This window comes from Manduca sexta, chromosome 28, assembly GCF_014839805.1.
Source record: "Manduca sexta isolate Smith_Timp_Sample1 chromosome 28, JHU_Msex_v1.0, whole genome shotgun sequence".
Taxonomy (NCBI): Eukaryota; Metazoa; Arthropoda; class Insecta; order Lepidoptera; family Sphingidae; genus Manduca; species Manduca sexta.
This window is the reverse complement of record NC_051142.1, coordinates 1-14905: the sequence shown is the minus strand read 5'-3', so window position 1 is coordinate 14905 and position 14905 is coordinate 1. Positions and strand designations below refer to the sequence as shown.

The 14905-nt window shown below is 38.3% G+C and overlaps 2 protein-coding genes across 2 annotated transcripts; one reads left to right on the top strand and one right to left on the bottom strand.

Annotated features, from left to right (window-relative positions):
• On the top strand, nt 1-3409 carry LOC119191048. The gene is made up of 4 exons (XM_037444826.1): nt 1-110; nt 492-619; nt 1092-1187; nt 2413-3409. The coding sequence occupies exons 1-4, from the start codon at nt 43-45 to the stop codon at nt 2877-2879; spliced, it is 759 nt and encodes a 252-aa protein (XP_037300723.1). The 5' UTR covers nt 1-42; the 3' UTR covers nt 2880-3409.
• Nucleotides 3410-5547: 2138 nt separating this feature from the next.
• Nucleotides 5548-14517, bottom strand: LOC119190971 (nucleolar complex protein 4 homolog; the record flags this gene model as incomplete). The annotated part of the gene is made up of 7 exons (XM_037444619.1): nt 5548-10672; nt 11140-11345; nt 11536-11702; nt 11955-12126; nt 13295-13492; nt 13785-13927; nt 14375-14517. Coding segments are annotated over 7 exons (1149 nt in total), but the record flags the coding sequence as incomplete, so codon positions are not given.
• Nucleotides 14518-14905: the final 388 nt, after the last annotated feature.

The window sequence follows — 14905 nt, the reverse complement described above, 5'->3', positions numbered from 1 at the left end:
GCAAATTAAAACATAAATATATTTGCCAGGGAACAAGGCAACATGGAGCCTACGACGAGCCGCAACGCGAGCACGGGTCAGGTCAGCAGGTGGGCGTCTTTCAAGATACGGTAAGTATTTAGTATGTAGCTTAGTTGGTAAGGCGTAGTTAGTGATGTGGTAGTTTGTCGCTAGTTTTCTAGCTTATACAGAGTGTTGCAAAAAGATGGTAGACCCAATGTTTAGTTTAATTACATAGTGGTGTTTTGTAAACAAGTAGTTATTAAGTAAATATATTGGAATAATTATCTGTGACTAGGTGTCTCATTGATAGTGTTCGTAAGATAGAGTTGTGAAGTTTTGTCTTTAATGTAATTAAGATATATGATGGTAGAATTTATTTTGTAAAATTAAAGTTTAGTTTTAATAGTGGTGGAACGAACGTAGTGAACAGAATTCTAAGCTACATAATATGGAATTAATATTTCTATACCAATTGTTTAAATTTCCAGTACACTGGTAAACGCGCATCAGTCGGCCGTGTTCGTGGTGCACAACGTGGTGGGCTACCTGTTGATGCTGGCGGTGATGGTGTACAACGTGCATCTGCTACTCGCAGTAGTGTTCGGCATGATGCTCGGTGAGTGATAACTAGGGAAAAGAGTTGACTGTAGAATACCGCTGTTTATGAACACCCTGTATACAATATAGTGTTACGAGATGCAAAATAATATTATAAAGATTAGACGGCACTGTAATCTGTATTAAGTATTAACAACAGCAGTGTAGAAAAATTAGCACTCAAGTTGAAAAAATCCGCGCAAGCAATTTACTATAAACTAGGCGGGCAATTCTGCCAGTATTTGGAACATTTTTATTATTGCTTCGCTCCTATTGGTCATAGCATGATGTTATAAACCCTCGATAATTGGGCTATTCAACATTACAATATTTTTTCAATTCGAACCGGCAGTTCCTGCTACAACCAAACAAACTCTACAGCTTTGTATAATACAGTAGTAGTATAGATTAGTTAATTTACCATCAGCTTTTAGTCTATCATTTTGTAAATTAAATATATGTAAATAAATATTATAACTTGTTATTTCAAGGTTATTTCCTGTTCGGCACGCAGCTCACACGCTTGCAGATGCAGTGCTTCAGTACCAAAAGAGTCATCATATGCACTCCTGAATGCGATGATACCGGTAAGAACATGGATCAACATACATCCATATATTTGTTTCTGTCTGTCGCTTATTGATCATAAAATTATTATATTTATATGTCTTAACTTTTTTACATGTGTTTTACTAATTATGAAATCTAAATTAAATACAGTTAACGTTACAAGGTACGTACAGTAGTATTTGATATTTATGCAACCCGACGTCATCAATCCCACGTAAGCGCGGGCCCCGTGGATTAAAGTAAAAAAAAATTCCTAACTGGGCCCTTATTCTGTATGGTACTATAAACGCGTAACGCGGCCGTGTCATGTTATCTTCGAGAAATGTGAGTGGAATGGTATTCTGTAAACCAAATTTCTATAGTCCTAAACATGATGCGTTGTGTTACGTGCTTGTTACGCACTGTTAACATAACGTGCGGGATAGAGAATAAGGTCCCAGAAATATGAAACTATACACTTTGCCACATCCTTTATAAAGCGTTACATTTATTGTTTATAATCGTATGTAGTGCAAACACGTGAACGACACACTAGTCTTATCATGCAGTGGCAAAAATGCCTTGATCAACTAGCGCCATCTATGATCATGTTATCTAAACCTCACACCTCTCCTAAATAACACGCACACTGATTGTCCAAGACCGGTGCAACACGGAGAAGTGTAGTTGGGAGGTGTGCGAAGGCAAGCTGTGCAAGGAAATGGATGCGTTGGAGCTGCAGCAGACCGACACCAGGCTCGAGCCGGAGCCGTTCCATGCCAAGTATTAGCTTTGCGTTGCGATGCGGTGCGTTGCGATCCGTTGCGATGCGTTGCGATACGTTACGATGCCAGCGTGGTATGCACTTATAGTGTTGCAGTTGAGATGGCAGTTTTATGTTATTTTGCGCCTTTATATTTTTTATTATAGTCAGTTTATTTTGATACTTTACATTTGCGTGTAATTGTATAGTTTGTTATTATCATGTAAAGGTATTTTTTTGTTATTAGAAATATTTTGTTAAGTATTGTTTTAGTTGTAGCATCGCATCGCTTACTCTAGTATGTTCTTTTGTTTTGTTCCAGGTAGATTTAAGTTAGCTTTTTTGTGTGTTTTAGTCACATATATTTTTATTTTTCTCGTCAGTTATTCTTTCTATAAATATGTGATAAATAGCTTTTCTAATTAGTGCGACATATTGATATTATTATTTACAGTAATTTGAAAACGTATGTTTCGTTAACCGTACCTTTTTCTTTACAGCGGAAAACACAACACCACCTCTATTAGACTCGTCGTTAAGCTCAGAATCGGACTTCTTCATCTGCCAGACACGCACGTGCATACAACCGTCGCACTACTTCCCCTCCACGCCGCAAGATGGCGCCGGCGAGAGCAGCTGCCACTACGGCGCCAAGAAATGCCCCTCAAAAGTAGCACGGGTCAAGAAAACTCAACCCCATTGCCACACAGAGAATGAGAAAGAAGATACTCCCAGTGTGGAAGATGTTGAACTCTTGAGGTCGGAGAGATCGTGTTGGAAGCAAGACCCACCGCCAGAGGAGAAGTGTTGCGGTAAAGAGGTCAAGGCGGTGGTTCACGAGCCAAAGTCTTGTTGTAAAAAGAAAGAAGATGAAGACAGACAAGAAGTGAGAGAGCAGAGTCCTCAAATAACGTGCTGCCATAATAAGAAGACTTCTACTGAGAGTCAAGAGCAGATTGTGAAGTGACTTCGTTTCTGTTTCGTATACAGGGTGATGTGAAATTGATAAGTTTTAAGAAATGATTAGGGCGCTGTCTTTCTCTCTAATGTTTGAATACTTGAATAATTTATGTCTATACTTTGTGGGTCGTCCGTCCTTATGTAAAAGGCCTTCGGGTGTCTTGTCTTTCTTACGCACAGGGCATCAAGCGTCGCCGCGTCCAGAACAAAAAGAATACGTACTATATTAGTTATGTCGATTGCTTTGTGGGCAATTAAGACAGTGAATTATGTAATAATATTGATGAGTTTGAGTTTAATGAAAGAAATTGATAAAAGCTTTTAGAATATAAAATAGAAAGAGTGCTTTATGGTATCGTGACAAGACAATAAATTGTCTATGGAAAGGCTGTGCCCAATATTAAATATGACCGATGATTACTCAATGGATTTTGTGCAAATACGACCTGTTTCAAAAGGGCCTTTAATACAGATAATAATGTAGTGAATGTCTTTGGGTCTATTTAAATAATGTTTTGCAATAATAATCTTGCCCTAGCTCGTAGAGGTCTCCGAATGGCGGATGTTCAATGCGCGTTGAGACATTACCATTTTATAGTTATTCACCAATTTTGTTCCATAATCGTAAATAAAAATTTATACAGCCAAAAATATATGGATATCTATAGTATACAACTCGGTTAATACCATTGTCAGGTTCTTAAAGTTTATTTGAAACGCTGTTCGATATTTGTTTAAATTTCTTAAAGGCTCAACAAAACACTTTGGCAAAGTGCATTGAACGCCCGCCATTTGATTGTGCCGTTAGAATTACGTAATGTACTTCCCCTTTTCTCCCATATTGATTATATTTTGTATATTTTGGTTAGTTTGTATAGTACCACATATCATTAGACGTTTAACTTGAAGATGCTATTGTATACTGTCTCTAGTAACTGTCAACTAATAGCAAGTTATTTGCACTCTATTATTTATTGCATAAATACTTTTAATGAAGATAATTTTAAAACTATATATTTTATTTCTAAGAAGCTCTGTATCACAATATCCTAGTAATTAAACCCAGCTGATTAAATGTAAGTGAAAGTTACAAATGATAACATAATAGGGGACCGTCCTGTTTTGATTTTGTTCATTATTCTATATGTAATGGTTAATAATACGAAAAAGAAACCCTCTTGCGAAAACTGTATTAAAATTGGTTAAAAATGAGCCAGTAATTCATATTTCAAATATTACTATGTGCCGAAGTGGGAGTATAGCTTCATCTCTTTCTTTCGCACGCGTCGTAATGCCCGATGACGTCACACGTGGGTATTGCGCCTCTTTTCTGTTTCTTGTTACTTACCCCTTCTACCGAAATAGAAAGACTTATAACTTGTTGCTTTTTTACCGGATTTAAATAATTCTTTCTGTGTTATAATTTATATAACGTAAATATTTGATAATAATAAAGAACAAAAATGAGTCCGGTCTCCTATACTGACTGCTTTTATTGGCATATTTCGACTGAAATTACAGTTAGATCCAGTATAAGTACTCTGCTATATGAAGTTAAAACAATCATAATATTCTAGTCAAGTTTCTACAGTGTTGCAGTTACTAGTTACGGCATACAACCGATTTCAATGAACTGTCCGAATCAATTTGATACAATGGGGAAGACTAGACCAATCAAAATAAGTCGTTGGTAAGTGTCAAATAAACTTTATTCTAATTGGTCCATTTTTGTTGTTAACCCATTACTGTTATGCTAAGCTCATAAGCGATATCTCAAAAAAAATAATCTTGATTTGTTTGTCGTCAGTTACCTTAAAGATATACCCATCCAATGAACTTACCTAAATACCGGTATCTTGTTTAGAACTTATTAAAAAAACCTTAAAGCTATCTCAGTTTTATATACAAAATTATCTTTACAAAACTTTGTTAATCTCGAAATAAGGTTTCCCTGACATATCGCTTTTGCGCTTAGCACGGCAGCAAAGGCCATTTTAAAAGTCAGATTATTTATTGAAATCGGCCGATAGACATTACATCTACATTCAAGTCGTTCTTCATGACTCATTTTAGTTTTAAAGACTTGTCATTATTTACATCGAATTTTGTTACCGATAGTGATTTTAGATTTTTATTTTATATACGTAAATGTTTATAATAATTTTAGCTATGTTTGTTACATGTGGAATATTTAAAAATTAAATTGTTATGATGTTATTGCTAAAAGCATATGTTACGTTGCGTGTTGTAGGTAATATTGCAATAAATGTATTTTTTTTATATAATTCTGATTCATGACATTTATAACATGAGAAGTTTTAAAACTGGATAAGAAGTTATATTATTAGAATTTCTTATTTATAAATAGTTACGTTTATTGTAATATTACTTTTATGTAAGAGTTATACGAGTGATTTTCGAAAAGTGCGGAATTTAAGAATGTATTTAACAATGGAATTGAGAAATGTATGCTTTTGGGTTTATAATAATTAGGTTACACAAATATGACTGCGTTAATTACCAGTATTGTGTGAAACTAAATACATAATATTTTGAATAAACGTAATTATTATTTCTATAGTTTTAATATCGGAATTTGGAAGAGAATAAGAGACATTTTTATTTTTCTTCGAACTTTCACAAGACATACTATAATAGAGAAATAAAAAAAAATATTTTCAGTACTTTTTATTTTTATAATCATTAATATAATAGAACATTAAATGAATATTAAAATAATGGCTTACACTAGCTTACAACTAGTTTTGTTGCTATAATCACAATGTATGCGACGGGCGCGGCTGTGTGCGAGATTCGTGGAAGGTGCGATACAAATATTTTTCTTTAGAAATTATACAGTAAATGAACTACTTATGGTTAATTATTCATTGCAATATACGTTAAATTTCGTATGCGAATTTTATCATCTTCGAAATAAAATGGCCTGAATACTGGTTAGAGTATATTTCTTTACACTGCAATTTCTATAAAAGTATTTGTACTAACACCTCCGGGATTGTAGGGAAGTATGGCTATAGGTGGGTCGGGTTTCATTGGTGTAGTAAAGTTCGACGCCTAATGTGAATATGAGACTAGGGAAATGCAAAATTCAGATTGTACAGTGTTCTCACATTGTTATTGGACACAATTACAAATAGGCCACATTTTTTTAAAATTATATTTAATGTTTATTAGGCGTTTTCAACAAACTAGCACAATCTCAATCTTTAATCCGATTCCAAGAATGGACCACTCAAAATTACTCATGTAAGCTTGTCAAAAAATGCTCTGTTCTGATTGGTCTATTTTTAGGAAAGATCAAAAAAGCGATTGGGATCGGTTATTAAAAATAATAGTTAATCGCTGAACATGTGTTTTGTTGCCAAACCTATTATTAGATTTACATCATCATTCCCAATTTTTATACAATGAAAAAAAAAAGTCCTTTTAAACAACATATTCACATTAAAAACATCCTCTTGTATACCAGCATAGTATGCTCTATAAACTTAACTAATTCAATTGTCAGTTACATACACTTGTAACATATTTTTGAGTCATGGCACTGACTTATTGCACTTTTTTATACTGGCCGATGGTTTTCGAAATAACAGTTTGATATAATAGGACCTAATTAATTATTGAAAACTCCATATACCGTCCTTAATTCACAAGATGTAACAAAACAGCAAAAACTATTTTTTTTTTGTTGCTGTTATTTATCCTAATATCACGCGTCGGATATACTTAGCTAATTTTATAGCATTTAAATAGGATTCTGACTGATTTTTTACAACTCATGTCTAGAGAAAACATGCTAGTCCACCGTTATGGGTAAGATTATAACAGCTTTATCCGGCGCCAGTAACTCTTGTCCTATGATCTAATATTAGATGAATCCTATGATAACAAACGCTGCACCAGCCGCGCCCCAAACTGCGAGGCTTTCGTAAACAATTAAAAATAACTACAATTAATAAAATGTTAAATAAATATGGCCGTCACGCTGGCCAATGGCGGCGTTCGTGTTAGTTTTAACAAAATAAATTCTTAATTTATCCTTAGCAACATCTAGTTAGAACATTAACTGGAATGAAACTAACAAAACTGGGCGAAACAAATGTTAGGGGACAGGAAGACGTTACCTCCGTACAACGTTAACTGCATAACGAGTTTATATAATGGACTGAGTGTGTCGCATGCAAGTCGGAATGCTTCATCTACATTTTTTAATTATATGGAATCGAGGTTGACTCAGCTTAATTGCATCCGAGCAATATTCAATAAAATCATAAAACGTCGATATTGGCACATCTCTAGTTACACCAGGATGAAATTGGAATAGTTTATAATATCAATGACTTTCCTTTGAGTGTAAAACAATATAAATCATTGCTATCGACCTGCATACGACACACTTAATCCGCATTACACCTCAACACACATAAATCTGATGTCATACATAACGATATAACTATCGATATGTATGAAACCAGTGTTGTCCGAACATCGATACTTTTGACTGGGGGCGGTAGGGTTAATATACCAAGGTAGAAAAACTGGTCCACTTGTCACACAGCATCTACTATTACTGGAAGTGTTCATTTTATTTTATAGTGATGTACTTGTTTTATCGATATCGATTATTATCGACCATTTCCCATCTATTCACGGCGTGAATCAGAAACATTGTCCGTATTATTTTTCATGAAAAAGGCGGAGAAATTCGACGATAATATTCGGGAAATGCCAATGTCACATATCGACATCCGTTTCCTAAATCACAGACGCACACAATACACGTATAGTAAAAAAATAAAATTAACCAAATTACAACATTAACTCCACTTACGTTTAACATTAACATTACGAGTGCAAAATTTATTCAAAATTCTTATCGATACGATGGTTTTGTCTTCATATTGGTATCAAATACATAATAGTTTTACTTTTCAAATGTAAACTCGACACAAATTTTTATGAACGGTCTGAAGTTACTTACGAGCCCGACGCATTTACTATTTATAGAGTCTAAATCGACATAGATGGCGCTAAATTCAAACCTGCCATAAATATAGGCGTCAGCTGCACATGGTTTCGAACAATCTTGTTAAAGAATGCTAGGCCTTAATGACTAGCAATATATTTGATTTAGTTGCACAGGTGGCAATTTATTTTCATCAACAATACTCAAAGATATTCTCTACAAAATTTGTTTTAAAATACCACACCACGCTCTAAAAATAGGGAGAAGATTATAGTTAGAAAGAATCAGACATTATCCTTCCTTGGTTAGCCGTAGTCGGATAAAAAATAGCGAAAGCTTGTAGCCTTGAAGTAAAATCCAAATATCGGAAATAAAAGCTTATATGCTCCTATTTAAATCAACTGAATGATAGAAACGCTAAATATGATAAAATTATAGCGAAAATGCGACACTAAAAATTAATGATGAACCAGCATTTGGTTATAGCAACCTGTAAAGTTAAACAAGGGTTCAGTGCCAAAATCTACTTGCAATTTGATAATAAGGCCCTTATAGTGTACATAAAGAAAAGACAGTTAAAGATAAGCCGTTGGTAGAGCAAGAACGGCCAAGTGCAGGTGCGATTTACAGCCGTTTTTGATAGACGATCCCAATCTCAATCTTAAATCCCATTCCAAGAATTAACCATTTGAAATGTCATTTGTTATAATGGCAAAGAAAACTTTGTTCTGATTGGTTCATTTTTTAAATAGCTCGAAAAAATAATTAGGATCGTTTTTGAAAATGGCAATTAATAATATTGTTGATTTCATTATAACATTACTAGTTTGTAAAATTTAGAATATTACAGTTCGAATGTGAGATCTTTACCTTATTTATTTATGAGGGATATTTTTCAAACATAATATATTTTCTATATAAGAACTCGGTTAGGCCATTCTTGCACACACAGCTTTAATATATTAACATTATGTATTGTAAATCTTTAAGGTCAACACAGACACGAATCTGCTTATTTGGAATTTAGTTGATTCAAGCCTTTATACTCATACTTTGTTGGTTGTCAAGGAAGCCGTGATCGATGTTATCAAGGGATATTTTTAATTCGCACTTTTCATACGAGTTAAGGATCTTACATAATTACAATGATCGTGTCGAATAATTTTGAAAACACTAGTCGCGCAAAATCAACGGATCAAGGACACAAGATCGAATAGAAAAAAAGGCCTATTGGAGGACTGTTTTATTACAGATATATGCCATCAACTAGCAAAGGTTCGAAACCTTGAGATTTCTAATTAGGCAACTGGGAACACTGTGCCCACTGCAAATTAGGCTTTGCTCAAGTCGATACTCGTTGGTTATCTCAACAACCAAAAAAATATACATTAGCATAGTCATCTTATGACTTAAATTACTTCGGTAGATTTAAAATATATAAATAGTTCTGTTTACTTAATAGAGTATGTCGAAATTGTATGATCAATGGTTTAATCGATCATGCAATTTGACCTAGCGACTACAGAAGATTGTGTTAGACTAATTACTTTATGTTCAGTGTTACCAATGTTAAACATGACATAACGAGTTGTTTTAAATTGGCAAAGATAAATACCTTTTAATACTTTATAAATAAGAGTTCGAATGCTTTTTTTAATAATTTTTATTAATCTACTTCTTTCGAAAATTTAAAAGAATGTAATGTTGCAATTTGAAAAATAAGTCGATGTTTTGCATCGGCATATTGAATGACTGGCAGTATAAACTCAAGTTTATACGTAAATAAAACTGTGCTAAACCTATTACAGATAATTCTCTTTCATTGAATTGGTTACTCCCAAAGTTATCGTAAAATTGGTAAATAAATAAAAAAAACTTTTAAACATAAATACCACTTGAAAAGATGTTGTGCTAGCTTTAAACTTACTTAGTTTCTTTGGAGAACATATCCTGAGACATATTTGAATGAGAAACTGATAATGTCAATTTATCATCCTCATCGGTTAAATGTATTAATTTGTAAATTTTCTACAATAAAACACTTGAATTAGTGAGTTTTAAAATGTGTAAAAAATGAAAAATCCGATACCATATACCATCCAATCATAATGCAATATAATGCAGACAGCGTCATCATTACTATTTTCAATGTTTCATTTAAACATTAACATGTTGGTGCCATTTCAGAACAATTATATGGACCCAGGTTTATCGTTTGCGCCATAAATAAATACATCCAACAGCCAAAATCACTGTAAATAACATCAACCTTATCGCTAGTTCCTAAAAAAACGACAACACCAAATATTAAATAAATAATTTATAACCAAAAACATATTCCTTTTTTTAGTTGTAGTGTTTTCTTATACCTATTTGTCAACACCCTATATAAGACAGCCGGTTTTGTAGATGCTGACCGTGGTCACTCACTGTCGAGAATGTATGGACATGAAGTCACGCGTGAAACCAGTGCTTTGACAGTACGACAGTGACAGTGTGTATTCTAGTGGAGTCGTTACATTTCCGACAGTAGTAACCATCAACAGTGGCGCAAACTAACTTCTTCAATGTTTCCACATATCACAAATACTGTTATAACCAAGGAAAATGCAGTAAAAATCACCCAATCTCACAGTACGTGGCAGATGTAAGTGCTATAACCTGGCGGACCGTCGCGTGGGCTGCGGTTGTGTTCAGGCCATCAGCTCCCAGTACTGCAGGAGCCGCTCGCCGGACGGCGCGGCCATGCCCTGCGGCCGGACGAAGTTCACCTCGATAGTCTTGAACCTCTTTTTTAGTTCCGCGTCGAACATCTGTGAAGTGTAACTTTTATTAGCATATATTTTGTATATGAGCTGGAAATTGTGATTACTTGAATTTCATAATTAAAAGTACCTGTGTACATAGTATTCATCATATTATTGACAATATATTTGAGTTTAAATGGCTTGAATTATACCTAATTGTTCAAACACTCTGTACATATAAAACTACCTAGTTTAAAGTGATAAGCTTGACGTCGATTTGAGCAGGATCAAAACATGCAGGACCAGCTTTATAAGTGTGTGTGGTGATTCTGTGTAGCACGCGAATTAACACACAACATATTCCCCGGTTTTGTCTCCGAAGGGGTAAGCAGTGGTGCCTAACCAACCAAGGCACCCACTTTTTGCCATATGTGTTCCATACCACGTGAATGAATGTGACTCGAGTCTATTAGAATAGGCATGTGTAGTTGGCGCTGCGCATGCGTGTTAGATTGTGTAGTAGTGAGACGTACGCTGTGCGCGTCGAGCGGCGCGGCGGCGGCGGTGGCGGCGCTGGCGGCGCTGGCAGCGGTGCTGGCGGCGAGCAGCACGCGCGCGGCGGCGGCGGCGAGCGGCGCGCACGCGTGGCGGCGCAGCGCGCACACCTCCCACAGCAGCGAGCCCAGCGCGCGCGCACGAGACGCCGACGTCTCCTCCATCACGTACGGGTCGCCTGACACTGGGACGATACAATTTTATTTTATTTACGGGCTTGGCAAAATTACCCCTGCATCTGATGGTAAGCGGCGTAGGGTCCCGATAGAGTGTCAAATGAAGTAAATATGAAACATTGGCAATCAATATTTTCATATCACATGTAAAGGTATTTATGACAAAAACTATTCATTAGTAAATGTCATACGACATACTTATAGCTGGTGTGTCTTCGTAGCAGATCATGCGTTTGAGAGCGGGATGTCGCAGCAAGAGGTTGGCGACCAGCTGCAGCAGGCCCACTGCGTCCTCCGGAGACGCCACCAGCGCCAGCCGGGACAGGCGCTTCGCGAACGCCGCTACTAGACTTTCTGGCAAATGTCTGTCAAAAATATTAATTTGATGCTTTAGAATATATCACTTTGTGGACTTAACTTCAAGCTTGTATCTCTGAAAGGATATGCAAATAGGCAATGAATGCAATGCAGATGTAATGAATCCTATGGCCAACATAAAAATCTGAACAACTCCAATTAAGTTTCAACTCAATATTTCACAGGTGCTGTAATCAAAAAACATTGCTTTTAGACCGAAGGACATCACTTTTTAGTTTTGGTTAAATTTATATACTCACGTAGAACTAAGGAATATATCTGCGAGGTGCATGAGCCGCTTCTTGTAGCGCGTGGCGAACATCTCCGGCTCGAACATGGCGTACAGCCGGTCGTACATGTCCGGGTAATCGATGTTGTGCTGTCTCACCAGCTCCAGTACTCCTTGTAGCGCCAGCATAGATATAGGCCCCCCTGTGAAATGACAGGTGTTAATGATATTTTAGATTGTGTAATTTTGAAATATTTTACATAATGAAGTTATCTTGGATGTGTTTTAATACTAGCAGATTTGTGATACAGGAGCATTTGGCAATATTCTAGCACACTACATTTAAAAGAACTTGACATCAGTTTGAGGGCAGTTTCAACCAGTGACCCATTCAAACTGTAGATAGTATTGAATATATTTAAAGCACGTAAGGCCATTGTACTGGCGAATAATCTCTCTCTAGTCATGTCAGCAGCAGCTGCAGAAATTAAACAGAGCAGCCACTGGCACGCGAACCCCCAGCACCGGTTCGTACGTTGTACCCACCTGCGTCCAGACTGTCGCACAGCATGTCGGTGGCGAGATGCGGCTTGGCGAGCAGCGGCATGAGGCGCTCCACGAGCAGCAGCAGCGCGCGCCGGTGCGTGCGCGGCTCGGCACAGCGGCCACTGGCACGCGAACCCCAGCACCGGTTCGTACGTTGTACCCACCTGCGTCCAGACTGTCGCACAGCATGTCGGTGGCGAGATGCGGCTTGGCGAGCAGCGGCATGAGGCGCTCCACGAGCAGCAGCGCGCGCCGGTGCGTGCGCGGCTCGGCGCACAGCGGCCACTGGCACGCGAACCCCAGCACCGGTTCGTACGTTGTACCCACCTGCGTCCAGACTGTCGCACAGCATGTCGGTGGCGAGATGCGGCTTGGCGAGCAGCGGCATGAGGCGCTCCACGAGCAGCAGCAGCGCGCGCCGGTGCGTGCGCGGCTCGGCGCACAGCGGCCACTGGCACGCGAACCCCAGCACCGGTTCGTACGTTGTACCCACCTGCGTCCAGACTGTCGCACAGCATGTCGGTGGCGAGATGCGGCTTGGCGAGCAGCGGCATGAGGCGCTCCACGAGCAGCAGCAGCGCGCCGGTGCGTGCGCGGCTCGGCGCACAGCGGCCACTGGCACGCGAACCCCCAGCACCGGTTCGTACGTTGTACCCACCTGCGTCCAGACTGTCGCACAGCATGTCGGTGGCGAGATGCGGCTTGGCGAGCAGCGGCATGAGGCGCTCCACGAGCAGCAGCAGCGCGCGCCGGTGCGTGCGCGGCTCGGCGCACAGCGGCCACTGGCACGCGAACCCCCAGCACCGGTTCGTACGTTGTACCCACCTGCGTCCAGACTGTCGCACAGCATGTCGGTGGCGAGATGCGGCTTGGCGAGCAGCGGCATGAGGCGCTCCACGAGCAGCAGCAGCGCGCGCCGGTGTGTGCGCGGCTCGGCGCACAGCGGCCACTGGCACGCGAACCCCCAGCACCGGTTCGCGTGGCGTCTGCACGCCATACCGCTGTATGTGAACGGCATTTTGTCTGAAATACAGCCTGGTGTTAAATACAGGTATTTATAACACTCTTTGTTAGGTGTTAAACAGCTTCAGAAGCCATTAGAGTTGTTAAAAATGACGTTCTATGTAGCCATGTAGGATTCTAATTTGTCAAAATAATTTAAAACACCTTTTTATTTTATACATCTAACATACAGGGTGCTTCAAAAAGTTTGTATAATATAATATAAATAATTTATAAATACAATGTAGATATAATAAACACCCCTTCTCTATTTACGTTTAATGCCAAAACAAAATTTCATAGTATAGTTTACCTTCTGTAGCGCACAGCAACTTGTCCTCCTTCTCTTCATCATCTCTCTCTTTCACTCTGTTCTTTGGCTCCAACGGTATCTCGGACACGAGCAGTTTGTCGAGCAACTCCAGGTAGTTCTGCATGTATATGGGCGTTGGCGACCTAATTGCATAACACGGTTATTTTTAGAACTAGGTTTGGCATTTGTTAAGTTGTTGATAAGGAAAATACGTCTTTCCTTATATTGATCGCAACAGGAAAAAACATTCAATGTGACGACAGAAACTTTTAAGAAATAAGTTTTAAACTTTCATGTAATAAGGTCTTTCAAGCATTTACTGAATTTTTTTAAGTATTACAATTGTCGAATGGCTTTTGATCTCACTTTATAAATTTTATATTTAATGATATTATTAAGTATTTGTTAATGCTGGCTTTGTTAATAAACGCGAGGAAGTTCTTAGACAATGACACCAACCTACCTAGTTTTACGTCCAGTGTCATTTACCGTTATAGCTAGACAAATATTAAATATAAATGTACAACTTACTTTTATTAACAGGCATTCAAAGGAGTGCAAAGTAAATGACATATAATGAGGATACGTACTTTTTGTAAGCGAGTGTGGAGAGAACCTTCAGCCCGTACTGCTGGACGTCCTTGTACTCCGTGAACTCCTGGAAGCGGGCGATCGGCGCAGACATCGACATCTCGGAGTCCAACAGCACTGTGAATATGTTCTGTGGACAATGTTACCATTGTTTAAATGTCATCTTAAGAGCCAATAACAAGGAGGATAACAAGAATCTGACGGCCAACCTTCAACAATGAAGAGACACTTGTAGAAGAAGAGAGTCCTCCCTAGAGTCCAGATAGAGACCGTTGCTGGGTGTGATATTCAAGTCGAATCTTGATCACGTGCTCTTGGCTGCCGAGTGACTATTAATAATGTATGGAAGACGCCACACAGAAAATGCCACACTTAGCTTAGCGCGGTGGTTCAACATGAACGCGATGAGAATATCACACCCTTCCACACTATGTCTGGTGAGGGCTTTAATTTGCTTTGGCAAGGAGAGTGCAGCTAAGCACTACCGTCCAACCTAATGGGCGATTGAGCGATATATCGTTTCCATAATA